We start from the raw sequence: 19,104 nt of genomic DNA, 5'->3' as shown, positions 1-19,104 counted from the left end.
CTGATTACAAGGTACATTATGTGAAAGATCATATGTTAACTTAGTGATTGTTGATCACTTGATTATTGTTGATCACTAACAAATGTGTCTCCCTAAATAACAAAACAAAATATAAACAGGCATAAATATGCAATTTTTTCAAGTGGCTGTAGTGTAGTCCGTAAACTAAAACATAAACAAGTCCATTAATATATGTACAGTATAAGCAAGTGAACCCTTTGAAATTACCAAGGATGTCTGCCGGTCTGATTTTTATCTAAGTCACAATTACAGACAAACACATCATAACAAAACTTTTTATTAAACTCATTGAGTAAACATACACATTGCAGTGTTTGACTTCTCCGAGAGCTAATTGGCAAAAGGCTTCACAGTTAAGGAGATATGAATTTCACAGATGCTTTGCCCATTAAATAAAGGCATGACAATCATGTTTTTCTCAAGAAAGATTGGTTAATGTGAAGCATCATGGTTTGGCATTGCTTTGCTACCTCAAGGCGTGGATGCCTTGCTATCAGTGAGGAAATAATCAATTCAAAGGTAAATCAAAACATTTCAAACAAGAATGTGAAGGCAGTAGTCCATTAATTTAGGCTGCAGAGATGTTGGGACATACACGGTCTTACTACAAAGCACACAATAAATCAATTAAATAAATGCAGAAAAAAAAAAAGGTTTGTGTTTTGGAATGGCCAAGTCGAAGCAAAGGTGGAGGTTAATGCTGCTAAAGGGGAATCTGCACATTATTAAATTTAAGGGTTCACTTACTTTTTCTCCCTGCACTGTAAACGTTTACTCAATGTGAGAACCAGGTAATTCACAAAGTAAGGGTTCACTTAGTATTTCTTGAAGCTGTAACTAAAAAGCACTAAACTAATATGTACTGTTTCTGTTGTGCCATTCAGGAATAAATCAACATTAGACTCACCACAGTGTAGCTCATCTGAGTGGTCTTCACAGTCCAGCTTTCCATCACAGAGAACTAAAACAGGCATGCACTCCCCACTCCGACACGCAAACTGACCTGGCTTACATCGTCTCTCAGTCACCACACCAACAGGTGCTGTGGGAGTGACCAGCTCTTCTGAAAGGGAAAAAAATAAAATGTTTTATTAATTTATTTTTCATGTTTCACGACCACTTTATCCTGATGGATCTGGTTTTCCAGGAATCACTGGTTGCAGTGCAGTTACACATCCCGAACAGGATGGCAATTCATCACGGGCCTCTGCCACCCCCAGACATGGCTAATCATGTATGTATATAGACGCTCAACCGGCCGATAGCACTGCTGGGGATTTGAAACCTGGATCCCAGCAGTAATGGGCTGGTGTACTTTACTGCTGCACCAACCATGTGCCTAAAACAATGGTTGCAGTAGCTAAAAGGACAATACCCACTTAAAAAGCTTAGTTCAAAGTGTAAAGATTTAATTTTGTATAATCATTATACTTAAATCTGCATGTAAACTTTGTATTAAATACAATTTCACAATCAAGATTTAACAAACCTCTCCAACAAATGCAGATTAAATAATAAAAAAAAAAAATCATACTTTTTTAATATCTTAATTTCTTCATGAACAAAAGAAACAAACCCACCTTCTCTGCAACCTAGAATCTCCACTCTGAGGTAAAAGGTATGACGGTACTGCACTGGTATGATCCGCAAGTAGCGAGCCCTCACCAGCCTGCCCAGCCAGCGCGTGACTGGAGTTCTGCCCACCATCCTCACATCAAAGATCTATCAAGAAAAAAATACATTAAAATATTAATTAATTTGTGGACGGGTCTAAGAGGCAAATATAAGGGTAATAACCTCATACCTTCGGGGCTGAGCCTTTGACCCCAGTCTCAGTGAAGTCTGTGTAGTTGTTCTCTGTCAGAGCAAAAGCCAGACGGTACTGGCTGAGATAGCCCCACATATGCTCACTACCTTGAGTGATTACACCTGACACCCACGTCGGCTCTAAGAAATCCACCTGAAAGTAGGGCTGGGGGTCTCCTGGTAATGGGCTCCAACCTGGTTCCATCACTAAACTGTTTAGAAAAAAATTAAAGGAATGATGCACATGCAATACAGTATAGACATTACTTGATGCTTTAACTTTTATTTACAGCAAAATGTATATAGATTCATTTGTGTTTCCTTAAGGTTTTATAAACTGCACTAGCAGCACCTCTAAAAACTAACAAACAGCGCTTGACAAGACATGACGTTTAAGTGTGAGTTTTTGAGAACCACTTGAAGGTAGGGATGTCCCGATCACGTTTTTTTGTTCCCGATACCGATCCCGATTATTAATTTTGATCCCGATCCGATACCGAGTCTCAAACCGATACTTGTATTTTCTAGATATTGTGTAGATAAGAACTGGATAATACTGTTCACACAGTGCACACTTCAAGAACATAACAGTTATTCAAATTAATCCAATGTATATGTTTAACAACTAAACAGCTCTGCAGTGCTGAAAGGAAAAATGCTGCATCCAAGCTATTGCTTAATGTTTTGTATTTTTACAAAATCAATCAAAATGAGTGAGATAATTACAGTTTTACTTTAAACTTTACATTCGAAGAAAAAAAAATCTGTTTAATGCAGTGACACGCTAAAAATGAACAGAAATCTGTGTAGCAGCTTAACTTGAATATAAGAAAAAAAGTTACTTAAAAGCATTACAGTAAAACCTGAATACCAAAATAAAATGGAAAGGCTCTTTTGTTATGAAGGAAAGCCAGTTTTTAAAGTGCTTGTATTGTGACAATGGTTTGATGGACGTTTCTATGTGAAGTGAGTGTGTTTTGACCCTTTGGGGCTTCCATAGTGCATGGAATAGCGTGCTTGACTCTAGCTGCCCGCTATTCGGTACCGTAACAGAAGAAGTTAATAAAGTGTTCTGCTCCCGACAATATGTGAATATACCGTGTATTTATTTCTTTATTAAACGAGTGCATCACTACGTTGTTTTGTAAACCGGAGTGATCCTTGACTCACACACCATATAAACAGTAAAATTGTACAGTAATGAACGCAGCTCTGCTCCTACCGCCTCGTGCAACGCTCACAGTGCAGAAATGATGTCGCTGCTGGACTTGTTTCACTTTCCAATTTAAAGTATTTCCACACAGCGGACATGCTGATGTAAAACAAAAGATCGGGATTACGATCGGGTTTAGTAAAGCCGATTACGATCAGTTAAAAATGCCTTGATCGGCCCCGATCCCGATCTTTGAGATCGGATCGGGACATCCCTACTTGAAGGTAGCATTTGCCACACGTGTCTACATGATCCACAATTTACAGGGGCCATATATTCAGCCTATAATGGTCTGTGGTGGATACTTACTACACTGAATATCCTCAAGTGTCTCTATTGAACCTTTATTGAAATTTTTACACAATATTTCCAGTATTTTAATTTTACAAACTATGTATGCTTTCCCTATATCAGGGTTATTTTGTGTGGAATTATAATATGTAATCCAAATCAAGTTCATTTCAGTTCCAGGTGTTAACACTACAAAATATTGATGGTGAGTACTTGTGCAAGACCTGTATCTGTCTGTAAATGAAACACGTAGAATTATTATCGATTAATAATGATGCAATAATATTTGTATGGAATATTACTGGCTGCCTTAGAAATTGGTCATTTTGTCACAAAATCATTGAAGCAGCGAGAGAAAATATACAATTCAATCACAGGTCCGTTATATAACAAACTTAGACAAAAGATAAAAAGAAAACCTTGCAGATTGGATATTTATCCAACTTTTTTGTCACTGCACATGACCACATACTCACACATTGGGGACGATGTTAAGACGGCCTGTGTCAGCTGGGTTATTCTCCCTGGATGATGATGCAGTAATCTGACCATAGTGAACACGGCCATCCTCCAATCCCAGAGGAGAGGAACAGACATCTGTGGAACAGGGACACTACATTGACCAATCACATCTGAATTCATTTCTGTCACAACTACCAGTTAAAACTGTTCAGCTTTAACCATCAGCAACTTGTCTTTTACTATTGATATCAGAATTGAAAGTGGTATGAGGTAACAGTTATAACCATTTTAAATTTCATTAAACTCTTGCATTCCTTAAATTTAAGTTTGGCAAACATCTAAACATACTTAAAACACATTAATTTAGCCTCAAGTTATTTATTTTGATGATAATTCTGTACAAAAACCCCTAATGAGCAAGCCAAGGGCAACAGTGACAATTAAAATTACATTTAATAAGGAAGAGACCTTAAGAGGGACCAGATTCAACAGGGACCTCCACCCTCCTTGGGTGGTCTAGGGAATATTGAGATTTGGATGAAATCCAATCACAAATAAATACATACTGACAGAAGTGATTTGCTGTAAGACAAGTTAAAAGTTGCTATGGGAAGAAAACAAGGCAATTCAAGACCGGTATTTACCCAAGTATCCAGGTTTCCCACCCTGTAAAAGAAAAACAAAGACAGAGGATCTGTCATTAGCATCCATCACCACATCTTTTATGCAGCCTGCAGCTACTTACAACTCTAACTAGAGCATATGTCTAGAAAACAGCTGGACACCGTAACAATCAACTTAATGTAAAGTAAAGCATTTGTTAAATTTCATTTATTTTCTATGTTATAGAGTAATGCTACATAAATATTCCTTTCTATGTGTTTTTTTCTAGTTTCTAGTTGTAGAATAGATTTGTGTGTTTTGTGTTAAAACCTACAGGTGAAGCTGTGGTAATTGGTGTTCTCGGGAATGTGACAGCAGCCATACTGGGGGTCCTGAGTGGAGCTGCGGTCGGGGTGACATGGGTATGATTTGGAGAGGAGCCACAGCCTCTTTCATCAGCTCCATCAGGACACTGAGGGAATCCATCACAGAGCTGTGTTGATTTAATACATCCACCTGGAGGAGGGCATGAGAACTGATCCCTTGGGCAACCTCTGGAGCTTGGGGTAGGAAATGGCTGAGTGCCTAAATGATACAACACATTTTAGAGTGAGGAAATACACTGATGAAAATGGATACTGGTTAAAAAATGGGTAAATATGTGAAACGTTAATGAAAACAAGATCACATTCAATATATATGTTTGTTTATTTATTTTAGTATTTTAACGTCATGTTTTACACTTTGGTTACATTCATGACAGGACAGGTAGTTACTCATTACACAAGATTCATTCAGGTCAAGTTTAATGTGAAACACAGTTATGGACAATTTTGTATCTCCAATTCACCTCACTTGCATGTCTTGGACTGTAGGAGGAAACCGGAGCTCCCAGAGGAAACCCACACAGACATGGGGAGAACATGCAAACTCCACACAGAAAGGACCCGGACCGGTCCACCTGGTAATCATACCCGAGGCTTTCTTGCAATAAGGCAACAGTGCTACCCAGCGAACCACCGTGCCGCCCCTACTATACAGTATATGTAAGTACATACATTCTATATGTCACAAAAGCAATGCAGCTGCAAATCAGAGATGTGACTTTTTGTTTCTCTTTTATTTCTTTATAATTATACATATGTTACATGCAATCATTCCACTTCTGATGAGTCAAATCATTAGCAGCAAAAATGTGCATGGCAATGCCTGCTTCATTACAATTATGCATGTCATGGTCAGAAATATATATAATGATGGGCAGCATATATAAATGAATGGGCTACTTATATAGTCATGGTATCATATTTTGGCTCACTGATGTGAATTATATATTAAGTATATATTAAGTAAATCTATTAAATTACTAATGAGAGGTATGGTTCACATAACTGATTTATGCTAAAACAGAAAAATCAGCAATGGCAGTACTAAATCATTCTTGTGGCATTTATTAATCCAAACAATTATTGGCGTATAAGGCGTATAATGGAAATGTATACACAAACAGAAAGCCTACCACAGCTGAGTTCATCTGAGCCATCTCCACAGTCATTGACCCCGTCACATACAACTCCCTGACGCCCACTCGGAACACATCTGCCGTTTCCACACTGGAACTCCCTCTCTCTGCACGGCTTGGATGAGGAAGACATAGTCACCAAGGGAGCAGCAGTAGTAAGCCATTTATAATCTAAGTAAGAGAGAGATACCAAATTTCAGTTCAGTATCATAAAAGACAGGACAACAGTAGAACAATAACCTGTGTTTATATTGAGCCTAGAATACCTGGAGCCAGGAAAAATATACACTGTAATATACACTGCCAAACACAATCGGAGGCAACTAGAGATAATAAACTATACTCACCATCCCCACAGCCCATGAGCTCCACTCGGAGGTAAATGCCATTCTGAAAGTCATGAGGCAGCACTTGTACAAACCGAGCTAACACCATCCTGTCTAGTCTGGTCTGTGCCACACTTCGGTCATCATGATTACCCAGGAACACCTACAAATAGGTCAATGATCATGTAATAAGCCAGGGTAAATAAATCCATATCAAAACCTTTCCTAAGAATCTTATGCTACTGACACACATGTATCGTCATATTCCTTCTCATTCATCTTTCAGACTAAATGAAGTGACAAGAACGTAGGTTAGTGAGTTGATAAATTACTGCATGCAATTCTTACATTACTGAGTATTTTATATATCCTTCCTAGCATCTATGGTATTTACACAGTTAAGGGAAAGAGAAGGGTTGGCGTTTACTGCGGTCCACTTCTCAAGTACCATGCGCAAACCAGTGAAGAGTAGTGCAACAAAATGAAACGAAATAACATTATTATAATACTGTCTAGTTCCTTCAGATTTAACAGTTAGACCAAGAGGTAGAGGTAGACCAATCTGTATATACATCTTATACAGAATACATCTTATGTAGTGTTCCGTAGAACAATGTCTTAGCCTTAGAATTTAATCACAATTCATGATTTTGTATTATTAGTGTTACATCTAAACAGTCAGTTATTCAGTTGTGATTTGTCCAGTCACTAAACACTACCCATGGTGCTTCATGCAATAGATGCCATAGATTTGCCAGCTGTGTCAGTGTGACAGGATTTGGCTTAATTCTAGTGAAAAGGTAGCATGTAGGATAAGAACTTTGGGGCCACAAAGTATTTAGTCAGCCACTGATTGTGCAGGTTCTCCTATTTAGAAAGATGAGAGAGGTCTGTAATTTTCATCATAGCTACACTTCAACTAGAGACAAAATGAGAAAAAAAAATCCAGGAAATCACACTGTAGGATTTTTTAAGAATTTATTTGTAAATTATGGTGGAAAATAAGTATTTGGTCAATAACAAAAGTTCAACTCAATACTTTGTAACATAACCTTTGTTGGCAATGACAGAGGTCAAACGTTTCCTGTAAGTCTTCACCAGGTTTGCACACACTGTAGTTTTGGCCCATTCCTCCATGCAGATCTCCTCTAGAGCGGTGATGTTTTGGGGCTATCGCTGGGCAACATGGACTTTCAACTCCCTCCACAAATTTTCTATGGGGTTGAGGTCTGGAGACTGGCTAGGCCACTCCAGGACCTTGAAATGCTTTTTACAGAGCCACTCCTTCATTGCCTGAGTGGTGTGTTTGGGATCATTGTCATGCTGGAAGACCCAGCCACGTTCCATCTTCAATGCTCTCACTGATGGAAGGAGGTTCATCAGGTCTTTCCGTGTAGTTCTGGGATTTTTGCTCACCATTCTCATGATCATTTTGACCCCACGGGATGAGATCTTGCGTGAGGCCCCAGATCGAGAGAGATTATCAATGGTCTTGTATGTCTTCCATTTTCTTACAATTGCTCCCACAGTTGATTTACTCACACCAACCTGCTTGCCCATTGTAGATTCACTCTTCCCAGCCTGGTGCAGGTCTACAATTTTCTTCCTGGTGTCCTTCGACAGCTCTTTGGTCTTGGCCATGGTTGAGTTTGGAGTCTGACTGTTTGAGGCTGTGGACAGGTGTCTTTTATACAGATAACGAGGTCAAACAGGTGCCATTAATACAGGTAACGAGTGGAGGAAAGAAGAGCTTCTTAAAGAAGAAGTTACAGGTCTGTGAGAGCCAGAAATCTTGCTTGTTTGTGGGTGACCAAATACTTATTTTCCACCATAATTTACAAATAAATTCTTTAAAAATCCTACAATGTGATTTCCTGGATTTTTTTTTCTCATTTTGTCTCTCATAGTTGAAGTGTACCTATGATGAAAATTACAGACCTCTCTCATCTTTCTAAGTAGGAGAACTTGCACAATCAGTGGCTGACTAAATACTTTTTGGCCCCACTGTATTGTGTTAGTTTATGAATGCCTCAGTTTTCTGGCAGGTCTTGCCATGTCTTCCACCAGACCCTAAAAGTAATTAAAATGCAGCCAAAATGTTAAATTGTAAGTAGATCAAATGAAAAATTATAACTCATGACACGTATTATTTTTAGAATCTCATAGGCCCTTTCTGAGAGCATATAATGGAGTGTTTAGATAAACTTTTCAAAACAAATATCATCTTCTAACTTCATTTTTTTAATGTTGTTACTTGTATTTTGTGGCCTATACAGTTTTAAAAACAGACTTACCCTGGCTTTAGGGCGAGCATCTGTAATGAGCTCCTTATATGTGTACCACTGGATGCCATCACTACTAAACTGCATATAGAAACTGGACACAAAGGTGTCAAAATGTCCACCTCCCTGAGTAAGCAACCCTAAAACAGAACACAGACCAGAAGTTTTATTTTTATATCGGGAGAACATAAAACAGAGGGGTTCAAACACTGTAATTAAAGCAAGGGTATCATAAGGCCGACAAAACACAGAGCAGGGTTGGCTTATTTATATGAAGAAAATAAAGAACCCATGACTATACCACACTCTTCTGCTCATAAAGAGTGAACATATGATGAAATGGGAAAACATGACATGATGCTCTTTACCTTGAACCCACTAAAAGCAAAATTATGCACCTTCAAAAGCTTATCACATTCGACCAGAAGGAGCTTACATTTAAAGAATCATATTTTATCCATGTTTTGCTCTCTGTATTTCACCTGTGATGTTGTAAGGCTTTAGTAGGTCGATCTGAAGGTAAGGGGCCTGGCTGTGGTTTGTATGGCTGTGAGGAGAAGTTGGAGGAAGCTCTCTGTACTGCTCAGGTTTAGGACTCCAGCCCTGCAGATCACTGTGCGGGTTTTGGAAATGGAGGCGTCCTGCAGAGGGTGGATGATCTTGCTGCTGTGACGAGGCACTAAAACTGGAGGCAGGTAAAGACTGAACTCCCAATGGAGACCAGCACTCATCTGAAAAAAGTAGTTAAATAAGTCCTGATGAATGTGGCAAGAATATATTTTTTGCTTAAAATAAAAGAGTATAATCATTACAACTACTATATAATGACAACCTATATTTCTTTTGCATTTAAGAGCTAATATAAAATTGCTTAGTAAAAGCAATTAATAAGCAAATCTTTTACATTTTGAATAAAACAATTAGATTTAATGATATGACATTAGGTTAAAATTATAAAAAGATGACAGTGACAACTGAAGATATATAATTAGGAAAGTTTTAAATGACCAAAACTAATAAATTTCCTCAGTGCTTCTCTTTGATACTTGTCATAGCAGGAATTTAGTTATTTTATACTGACCTCCAGGTGGGAGAGGAAATGTAGGCACTAATGGTGGACCCTCTGGTGCTTTGGATGACTTAATCGTGATTGGCAAAACTGCTGGTGTTGGAGTCACACTGCCATTATAAGCTGAAATCAAAAGCAGATTACAGATTAAACAAAATGTCTGATTTGAATAAGATGAATAAGATGAATAAGATGTGTGTACCTATATACATGTATAACAATAATTTATGTAGAGTTGGTCAATTACCAGTGTTTTCACAATAGCAACACTTGTCCTTTCCTGTTATTAGAGTTTGACCCTGCATAACAAAAGATGTGGCTCTTAAATAAGACAGACTGGTAAGGAAATAGCATGCAATATTTAATTCTGTAATACAAAAAGGAAAAGCTAGTTTCTTAATAAAAATACATCATAATACTGACTATATAATAGCTTTGTAAAGAAAAACACAGGAACACACCTGAGGGCATCCAGAAACAGTGTATGGGCAGAAAGGGGCACACTGCACTGTAAGATTGGGTAAACAGTTACAAAGCTGGCACTGACTTCCTTTCCAGCGATCACCCACTGCGTGGAATTCTCCCTGATACTCACATTCTTCACAAGGCTTTGTCTGACACCTACGATCAATGCAGAATGCATTTATTTGTCATGTGTGACACACATGTACAGTACAATGGAAATCTTTTTCTGTGTATCTCAGCTTGTTTGGAAGCTGGGGTCAGTAACCTGAGCACAGGGTAAAATACTTATAAGGATAATATAGGGCAGATAAAACACCTTTATTTGTCGTATATACATATACACTTGTACAGTACAATGAAAAATTCTTTACTCGCATTTGCTAGCTTCTTTGAAAGCTTTGGGGTCAGAGCGCAGGGGCAGCCATTATACGGCGCCGCTGAAGCCACGAGGTTTAAGAGCCTTACTCAGGTGCCCAGCAGTGGCTGCATGACAGAGCCAGGATTCGAACCCTTAACCCTCTAGCTGGTAACCAAAAACATCTATACCCACTAGGCTACCACTGTCCCAACAACTACACTTTTATTGAAGCAATTGCATACACTATAAGTGATATAATTAATGATATTTGGCTTTTTCACTTTCACTGTATGTTTCTTTCAAGGTTGATCACTGATTATATTTTTAAACAAGTCATTTGTACTGGATACCATTTCCTAATTAATCTGATAAAAAAAAAAAAAAAAAAAGAGCCAATAAAATCATTCTGAACACTCTTACCGCCTGGCCTTTCTGTAAATTCCACGACAATGTCTGCCATTGCCATGTTTGGAGGGATTATTTGGGCTTCGAAAAGACCACTGGACACTCTGTACCCCACATGGACCCAAACACTCCCCCCACGGGGACCAGGATGACCAGCCACAATGCACTGATAGATGTACACAAAGACAGAAAGAAAATGGTTAACTTGAAATAATTTTTCACCTATTAAGTTCCTTTTTGTAATGCATAAACTTGGCATTATATTCAGAGAACATTCCGATATTTTTCCTCACTGAATCATTCCCAGTGTCTTTGTCTTTTCTATTATGTCAGTTTTAGGCTAAATCTGTTTTCCTCTCAAGTAATTGCACAGTGCTTGTCTACTATGACCACAAATTTCTGATGTGTGTGTGTGTCTGTCTGTCTTTGTGTAGGTATACCTGTGCACTCCGGGATGGGCAGGCAGTGCTGTGGTCGACCTCTATCACACCTGCAAATTTCACAGCCCATCTTGACCTGCTGGCCTGGCCAGTAGCGCACACCTGACACCTCACACAGACACTCCTCCGGCAACACACACTTCTGCAAGTGGTTCATCACTTTCCCCTCTGGACACCAGCAACCTTCACAGAAAGACGGACAGAACAATGTAAGAGCGAAAACTCTAAAAGTGAGAAATTGGGACATGGTGAAGTGTAAAATAAAAAAATGTACATAGGGTTTATCCAGGCCCTGAATGTATTGAGCAATGAATTAGAATCTTGCAAGCAGGCTTTTATTTAGCCTGCATGGGCAGAAGAGCATTTGAGCAATTTGGCAAAATAATTAGTTATTAATTGCCGTTTAAGTGTCATCGGTATTCACTTAGTTAGTTAATGAATATATCATTTGTTAATTCCCTTAAACATTTACTTAACTGACAACAGTACCATGTAGATCTGTATCCTATTAATAATTATGGTGCATCATGAAGGAAGAATCAGACAATGGCGACCACAGACTGTTGGGCAGCTGAAGTCTTATCAAGCTAAAAAATTTACTTTGACAAGTACAACTATTAGTGTCCTCAGTTCTTAAACCATTAAAAGTGTAATTAATAGGAAAGGTGATGAAACGCAGTGGTAAACATGCCTCAATTTTAATTTTTATAGGAAATATTTGTACTTTTGTGAGGTGAAACATGTCTTAACATGTACAGTCTGGTGCAGAAAATTAAAGAACTTGCATTACATTCTTGTATATGTTGTGTGTACAATTTTTAGGTTTACCTGTGAAGCACTGAGTGCTGGAATCACAGGAGGAATCACTGGATACATGAGCACAAGTTTCAGGACAAGGGGCACAAGTGTGTGAAACCAAACCAGCAGGACAGGAGACGTTAGTGCAGGTATCCTGTGGACAAGGCTCTAGAAATAACAACAGAATGAAAAATACCAGTGGATACTTACCTATTAATATAAAACATTTATCAATATTCTATATAGACAAATGTATGTGAGCAACCATGTGAATTATTAATTTCAAATTCCTACACTGTGATACTGCCCTTTTGGTACGGTCTTATGCTGGTGTCTAATGCCAGCTTTCTTAAGGTTTCTGGTGTTGTGGTTTCCTTGGAAGCGTGTTCAGAAACTCGGTGCTGGTGTGCTAGCTAAATATCCTGCTGGGCCACCATTTTTGGGTTTCTTTTTATTGTTTTAATTTTTATGGGTTTTTTTTCTAAATACATATTTAGATCTAGGAATCGCAGTGCTTTAAGGTCCACATGTGATTCACAGCCCTGTAGCTAAAAATCTTGGATTGCAGGGTTCAAATGAAAATTACTCCAAAAAATGAAGCCACATTTATTCATTTTATTTTGCAATTCCAGTTTAAGTAAGTGCAAGATATTGAGTGCATGTGATAAGTCACCTTTAGCAATCAGAATTACAACATTTCAAAAATGCAGTTGTGTACAAACAGATTGATTTTACATCCGTCAGTGGACTTTGTGTCTTCATGAGTCACCATGATAGGTGCTTCATTAACATGATTTCAACCAGTGGCAAAAAGTGGAAAACTTATCAGCAGATTTTGTGTGATTGTGTGTGAGAGTCTATACTCACTGATCTCCATGTTCAGGGCTGTCTCTCCTGGGAGCTCAGTGCAGGCTCGGCCTCCATTCTGGGGTGGAACACACACTCTTTGGCGGATCTCAACTCCCCCACATCCTTTGGTGCAGTTAGACCACGTTGTCCACGCTGACCAGTATCCATCAACTGTCAACATACAGATATACACACTTGCATGAGTCAAAACAGGCCTATTGATGACACAATCTTAGTTTATTATTTGGTTTATTTTAATTCAGTAGTGATAATTATGTATATAGCCCAATATAATGATTCATTTTAAAGTACACTACTTTCATTTCCCAGATACTCAGATATAAATGCATGCATTCTGAGAGGAATGGGTACATTAATGTTTTCCTCTACCACTGCACTAAACTGGTTTGATTGTCCAAATTGTTTGACATTATATTAACATACACTATATTGACACAAGTTGGACATCCCATTCGAAAAGTATGGGCTTAAATAACTAATAATAATAATAACTTGTCAAACCATGTCTTTACAGTATTCAATTTGTGCTTGGGGCACAGTCATACCCGAACAGGAAAGAGTCATCCCCACACTGTTTCCACGAAGTTAGAGGTATATAATTGTATGGCATTATTTTTGAAACATTAGCAAAGTGTGTGGCTAGATACTGCATACTTTTGCTCATATACAGTAAATATGTTTACTTCCTACAATGATTTCTTAAGAGTGAGAAGAAATGTCTCACCTGGACATGCTGTGGAGTAGCACTGTTGTTTTTGTGTGTCCTCTCCCCTGCAGTGGGTAAGTGCATCCCCTTCGGGGCAGAGTCTGTGTCTGCTCATAATGCCAGAGCCACAGGAGCGACTACAGGGGCTCCAGGGTCCCCAATGGCCCCAACTCCTACAGCCTTTCTCATCTGAGGGGCCTTCAACATCAGGGCAGTCTGCTACTTCATCACATACCTGCAAAGGGTCAGTACTCATTGTTTAAAACACACCTGTTTACTGTTAAGTGAAGACTTAACATTATGTTGCTATGTCTGAAAAGACAGTGGAAGGTTTGTAGTGCATTCAAGAAAGTCCAACAATGCACTGTGATAGAAGCAACTTAGGAATAAAGAGCACAAAAAAGTTTTTTTAGAAAACAGAAAGGTACTCTTTAAAAACAGTATTATTACATACAGTAACATAAAATACAATATAACAGGGTTTTACAATTAGTATATAACAATGATAAGCATTTTATAGTGTAATATTATTCTGGATACATTTTCACAAATAACATTGAGCTTTTTTAGCATTGTTAAGACAAAAGCATATAATTAATGGTTTGTAATGCTATATAAATCATAGTCTTGACATACTAATTTAAATGGGACACAGGATCCATCCAGGCAAGTGAACTCAGGACAGATGTGAGAAGTGTTGCCATCAGTTGGACCAGGAGTGGTGCTGGGCTTTACTGTTTAAAGAAAAAGGTAAGTTTTAATAATTTTCTATTTATTTAACACTAAATCCTTTGCTTGTTATTCTTTACTGTATACTGCCAAATATATAATGATTGACACTATCTATAAAATTAAGTATCACTTATAATACATGTAAATACAGGCTTGATACAAACCAAAAAATGCTTAATTAACACAACATTTTTGATAGCTTAACTTATTAAAACTCTACTAGTGGGTCCAAAATTGATAATATTTTTTTCATACAACAACATACTGAGAAAATGATGGCTCCAATTTAGAAAGGTACCTTTAAAGCTTAGAATCATTATTTTTCTCTGACCACATCTGCAATTTAGCAGTGTTAGCACAGCAGTTCTAAGCTCACATTGAACCACTGTCATGTTGCCAGTGTTGTACTTTCATTCATCTAACTTGACCTCAGGGAATGTATTAAACTTGACAGTATATGCCAGTGTGACATAAGAAAGCTAACAGTGAACCAATAGACAATAGGAAAGTCTGAAATGACTGCTGGATGAAACATAAACATTCAATGCATTTAATTAACTGCTTTAAAACATTTAATGAAATACTTTAATTACCACAAAGCAGTTCGTCCTCTCCTTTTGGACAGTCTGGAATGCCGTTACACACACTGGATATGTTCACACAAGTTCTGTTATCACATGAGAAGCTGCCAGGGCAGGGTGGAATTCGAGTGGACCCTGTCATGTGGAAACACAGCACAAGAAAATCAATCCTAGCTGATTAATAAGACAAATCTACCATCCTAATGACCGATCATGTTAGTTATGTATGTTAATTGCAGAAATGTCTCACCGCAGTTGTCCACATTTTCATCAGAGGCATCCCTGCAGTGTGGTGTTCCATCACACAGATGCACATGCTGAACACACTGGTCTCCACTAAGACAGAGAACCTGATCAGGTTCACAAACCCGAGCACACTGCTGCTCATCACTTCCATCCAGACAGTCGGTCTCTCCATCACAACGCCAAGCAAGCGGCACACACTGTCCATTTAAACAGCCAAACTCATGCTGGTCACAGTCTGAAACACAAAAAGGCAGTTTCGAGTAAATGTACATCTCCAGTATCTTCATTCAATTCTGGTCCTCCTGAAAATAGATCATTCAGATTAAACACAGTAGATTAATTCCAATTTCGTTGTGCAAGTGTACAAGTACAATGTGCAATGACTATAATGGATTCGTATTCTTATTAATTTGTAACCACGCATTGGAAGTTACATTCTTTCATTTAAAACAAGGCTTGCCAAAAGTATGTTGACACCACTCCTTACTGAGTGGTAATACGTTCAGCCATATCCATTGCCAATGCAATTAATTATATTAAATCATTTTTTGTTTGTAAATGAGATAAATGGAACACTGTTTCCTGGGTACAAAGCTATGTTAATAAAAAAACATGGTTTAATGAGCTTGGTGTGGGGAAACTCCAGTTGCCTGCACATAAAAGGGCATGTCCATTGCAATTCTCTACGCAATTCTCTTGCAACCTCTGCATAAAACCCATGCTGGCATTGAAGAAGATTTTTTTTTTCCCATCCGTGATGGTGATGATAGGGCCTGCAATAAAATAAGTGTGTTTCAGGACAAACCCAGGACAAACATTGCACCTTGTCCTTTATCTGTTTCTAAAAATATGTTTTTGTATGTTCAATATTTTCCCATTTTTTAGTATTAATTATATTTTTAGACGTCCATGTATACCTGCTTAAATGTTCATTTCCTCAACTTATTACTAATTACTAGAAATTGCTAATTACAGATGCCACAATTATCTTTACTAAACTCCTTGCAATCCCCACAGAAACCTCCTGAACTTGCTGTTTAAGAAATCCTGAATAAAAAGCATCTCATTTTTTCCCCTTAATTTAAAAAATCAAAAACTGAAGTCTCTTATATAAAAAGAGTATTTAGACCCTTTATTCAATACTTTAATTTTAACTTAAAAAAAAGCTTTTTTGGCAGCAGTTGCAAGTTTTCTTGAATATGCCTGGTGATTAAATGTACAGTAGATTGGTGGATAAAAATGGCAGTTATATAAATTCTAAATAAAAATGGGCCAAATAAAGAGGTAATTGTATTCACATTTTTTTTCTGGGACACTTTCTCTGACATGTACATGGATTTGTACAGAAAGCTTCAGCACATACAGCAGACTTCTTCTAATTCAAATTCAAAGATGTAGCACACAAAGGCTTTGATAAATGATTAGGTAATAAAACAGAACTCTTTATACATACAGAAGTGAGTATAGTACCTTTAACAGGACAGATTACTTCATCAATCCCAGACGGGCAGTCTTTATGGCCATCACAAACTCTTGCTGCAGGTATACATTGATCACCGGGGCACTGGAACTCTCCAGGAGTACAAACACACCCGCGCTCATCACTAAAGTCGCCACAGTCATCATGACCATCACAGCGATGCAAATAGAGTATGCAGCGTCCGGCTGAACAGCGGAACTCCTCTTCAGCACACACCACTCCACAGTCTGTTTCACAGATAACAAGACAAAACTGCTGGATTAATGTGAATTTGTAAACTTGCCAAATGTAAATAAAGAAGGTCTAATCCTTAAGGCCATAATGTTTAATAATAAAAAAATAAAAATAAAATTTATATTACCAGTGTTGTTACTCATTTGGATTCCAAGATTCTAACTAAAACATTACCCTAATTACTTAAATTCATATATCAGTTACCAGTAAATTACCAGTAGTGAAACAATTACTGCCAGTTAAAATGTAGCCCTGTATTCACCTCGTTCATCCGAGTCATCAGCAAACCCACAGTCCAGTCGTCCATCACATACATTAGCGGCTGACAGACAGCGTCCATTAGCACAAAGGAACTCCCCAGGTGGACAACCTGGAACTGCTGAACCCGGAGCACAGAACTCCTCATCAGACTGGTCGGCACAGTCAGGGTGGCCATTACAGCGGAGCTCCAGGGGTAAACACGCCCCTCCGGAGCAGCGGAACTGTCCAGGAGGACAGGTGGAGGGGCAGAGCTCGTCTGAACCATCTCCACAGTCATCCTCATTATCACAGAGCCACAGGGAGGGAATACAGCGGCGAGGGCCATTATCACACTGAAACTCGGTGTCTTGACAGGGAGCAGTGAGAGTGCATGCTGGGCCGACACAGTGCCACGTACCATTAGAGCAGTAACTGAAATACACAGTACATGGTTATCAAAATTGATAAAAGCCAATAGTCTTCCATTCTAATTTAAATCATAAAACTTTAAAAAGAATCTTTTTTGGTAAATCTGCAACATATAGTACAATGTAATATTTGTCTATTGTCAATTTAATATCTGTCTACTGTAACCATCAATATTTAGACTGACCAGTTCTGACAGTTTTGAGTTATAGCTGCTCCAGGAGGAAAGAGGGAGCCTTCCCACTCACATGGGCACTTAGACAGAGAAATGCAGCTGTCACCTTCAACAGAAAAACAGCAGAATAACCTCAATTTAATATATTAAGCTTCACATGAAGATTATAGATTTGCTTTTATTTAAGGTAAAGATATTAATGTAAGGTTTTGCACAAGGAACCGTACTATGGGCATATCAGATACAAAAGCAATAAATATCAGCTTTGTTTCTTTTAATATAAATACTGCTGTAATTAAATCAGGCTAACCATGGCGGACAGTGCCAGGAGGGCAGAAGCAGCCCTCGACACAGGAGATGGAACTGCAGTGAGAGTCCACACTAGAAGAGCTTCCAGGACAGACAGCAGAGCACGCAGGACCACAAGCTTCATACACCAAACCATCCTCACACTGCATAGCTACAGAGAGAAAAGGTGAAAACAATCCAGATTATATCAGTACTAGAATTTGTATTTTTGTATTTGTCACTGGAAAAGTAGTGCTTACGGCAAAGCTCCTGAGATCGCCAGCGGATATAGACTCCTCTGCGGTTGCACTCTTCAGCATAGGCGGCTATGGCTGTGCAAAGACACTCACAGTCTCCTCCAGAGTCACAGCTGCATCACAGAGACCAAGTAAACCACTTACACTGGAATCTGTAATCCCAAAACCTTCTGCCCATGGCACACTAACATGTCCCCCAGCCCATTTATACACAATTTAAACTTTTGAACAGAACCTAATAATTAAACACTTTAGAAGATTAATACAGTTTGATTTCTAGGATTTACTGTTCTAACAAGAAAACTCAATTATAACATTTATTGTACACATTTTCTGATGGTTGACTCTCTATACTGTAGATACAGGGAGGGCCAGAAATCTAAGGCCATTAGCGAACATGCGTCTATTTGGCATTTTTATTATTTTGAATTACAATGTTTTTCATTAAGAATCATATTTGTAGATGCTTGTCTGCAATCAGTCAATCACCACACTACCAATATCTGACTAATTAAAATAACTAGTGAGCATCTTTTCCCTCCAATGGTCTTTTGTAAACTTATATTATTTTAAATCAGTATCCAAATTAATGTAGTTTTACATTTTCTAGAGTAAACCAATATATTAAAATATAACGCAAATTATTTTAAATTATAACACCTTTTAAATTTTATATTATCTGGAAATCTAATGCTAGCTATTTGAATATTATTTTAAGTACTAAGTTGGTTAAACCTTTATAATTTGATAGCTTATTTTTTGCGAAACAACAATATAATTGTATATTTGGTCTTATTATTTAGTAACC

General features: G+C 38.0%; 1 protein-coding gene across 1 annotated transcript in view; it reads right to left on the bottom strand.

Moving 5' to 3' along the window:
• The window catches only part of sspo (SCO-spondin), a 117,505-nt gene that overhangs the window by 72,320 nt on the left and 26,081 nt on the right, over window positions 1-19,104 (bottom strand). The window contains exons 24-49 of the mRNA XM_062992294.1: window positions 18,300-18,409; window positions 18,062-18,211; window positions 17,764-17,857; window positions 17,173-17,582; window positions 16,667-16,903; window positions 15,201-15,431; window positions 14,963-15,085; window positions 14,274-14,371; window positions 13,656-13,872; window positions 12,929-13,081; window positions 12,092-12,229; window positions 11,264-11,446; window positions 10,839-10,989; window positions 10,057-10,216; window positions 9,843-9,894; window positions 9,608-9,718; window positions 9,009-9,257; window positions 8,539-8,666; window positions 6,266-6,407; window positions 5,916-6,089; window positions 4,731-4,981; window positions 4,438-4,459; window positions 3,808-3,928; window positions 1,826-2,039; window positions 1,602-1,743; window positions 929-1,084 (exon numbers count right to left, since the gene is read on the bottom strand). Coding sequence (XP_062848364.1) covers window positions 929-1,084; window positions 1,602-1,743; window positions 1,826-2,039; window positions 3,808-3,928; window positions 4,438-4,459; window positions 4,731-4,981; window positions 5,916-6,089; window positions 6,266-6,407; window positions 8,539-8,666; window positions 9,009-9,257; window positions 9,608-9,718; window positions 9,843-9,894; window positions 10,057-10,216; window positions 10,839-10,989; window positions 11,264-11,446; window positions 12,092-12,229; window positions 12,929-13,081; window positions 13,656-13,872; window positions 14,274-14,371; window positions 14,963-15,085; window positions 15,201-15,431; window positions 16,667-16,903; window positions 17,173-17,582; window positions 17,764-17,857; window positions 18,062-18,211; window positions 18,300-18,409 — 4,217 coding nt within the window. The remainder of the gene's footprint in view (window positions 1-928; window positions 1,085-1,601; window positions 1,744-1,825; window positions 2,040-3,807; window positions 3,929-4,437; window positions 4,460-4,730; window positions 4,982-5,915; window positions 6,090-6,265; window positions 6,408-8,538; window positions 8,667-9,008; window positions 9,258-9,607; window positions 9,719-9,842; window positions 9,895-10,056; window positions 10,217-10,838; window positions 10,990-11,263; window positions 11,447-12,091; window positions 12,230-12,928; window positions 13,082-13,655; window positions 13,873-14,273; window positions 14,372-14,962; window positions 15,086-15,200; window positions 15,432-16,666; window positions 16,904-17,172; window positions 17,583-17,763; window positions 17,858-18,061; window positions 18,212-18,299; window positions 18,410-19,104) is intronic.

This window comes from Trichomycterus rosablanca, chromosome 3, assembly GCF_030014385.1.
Source record: "Trichomycterus rosablanca isolate fTriRos1 chromosome 3, fTriRos1.hap1, whole genome shotgun sequence".
Lineage (NCBI taxonomy): Eukaryota > Metazoa > Chordata > Actinopteri > Siluriformes > Trichomycteridae > Trichomycterus > Trichomycterus rosablanca.
This window is presented reverse-complemented; position numbering and strand designations above follow the sequence as displayed.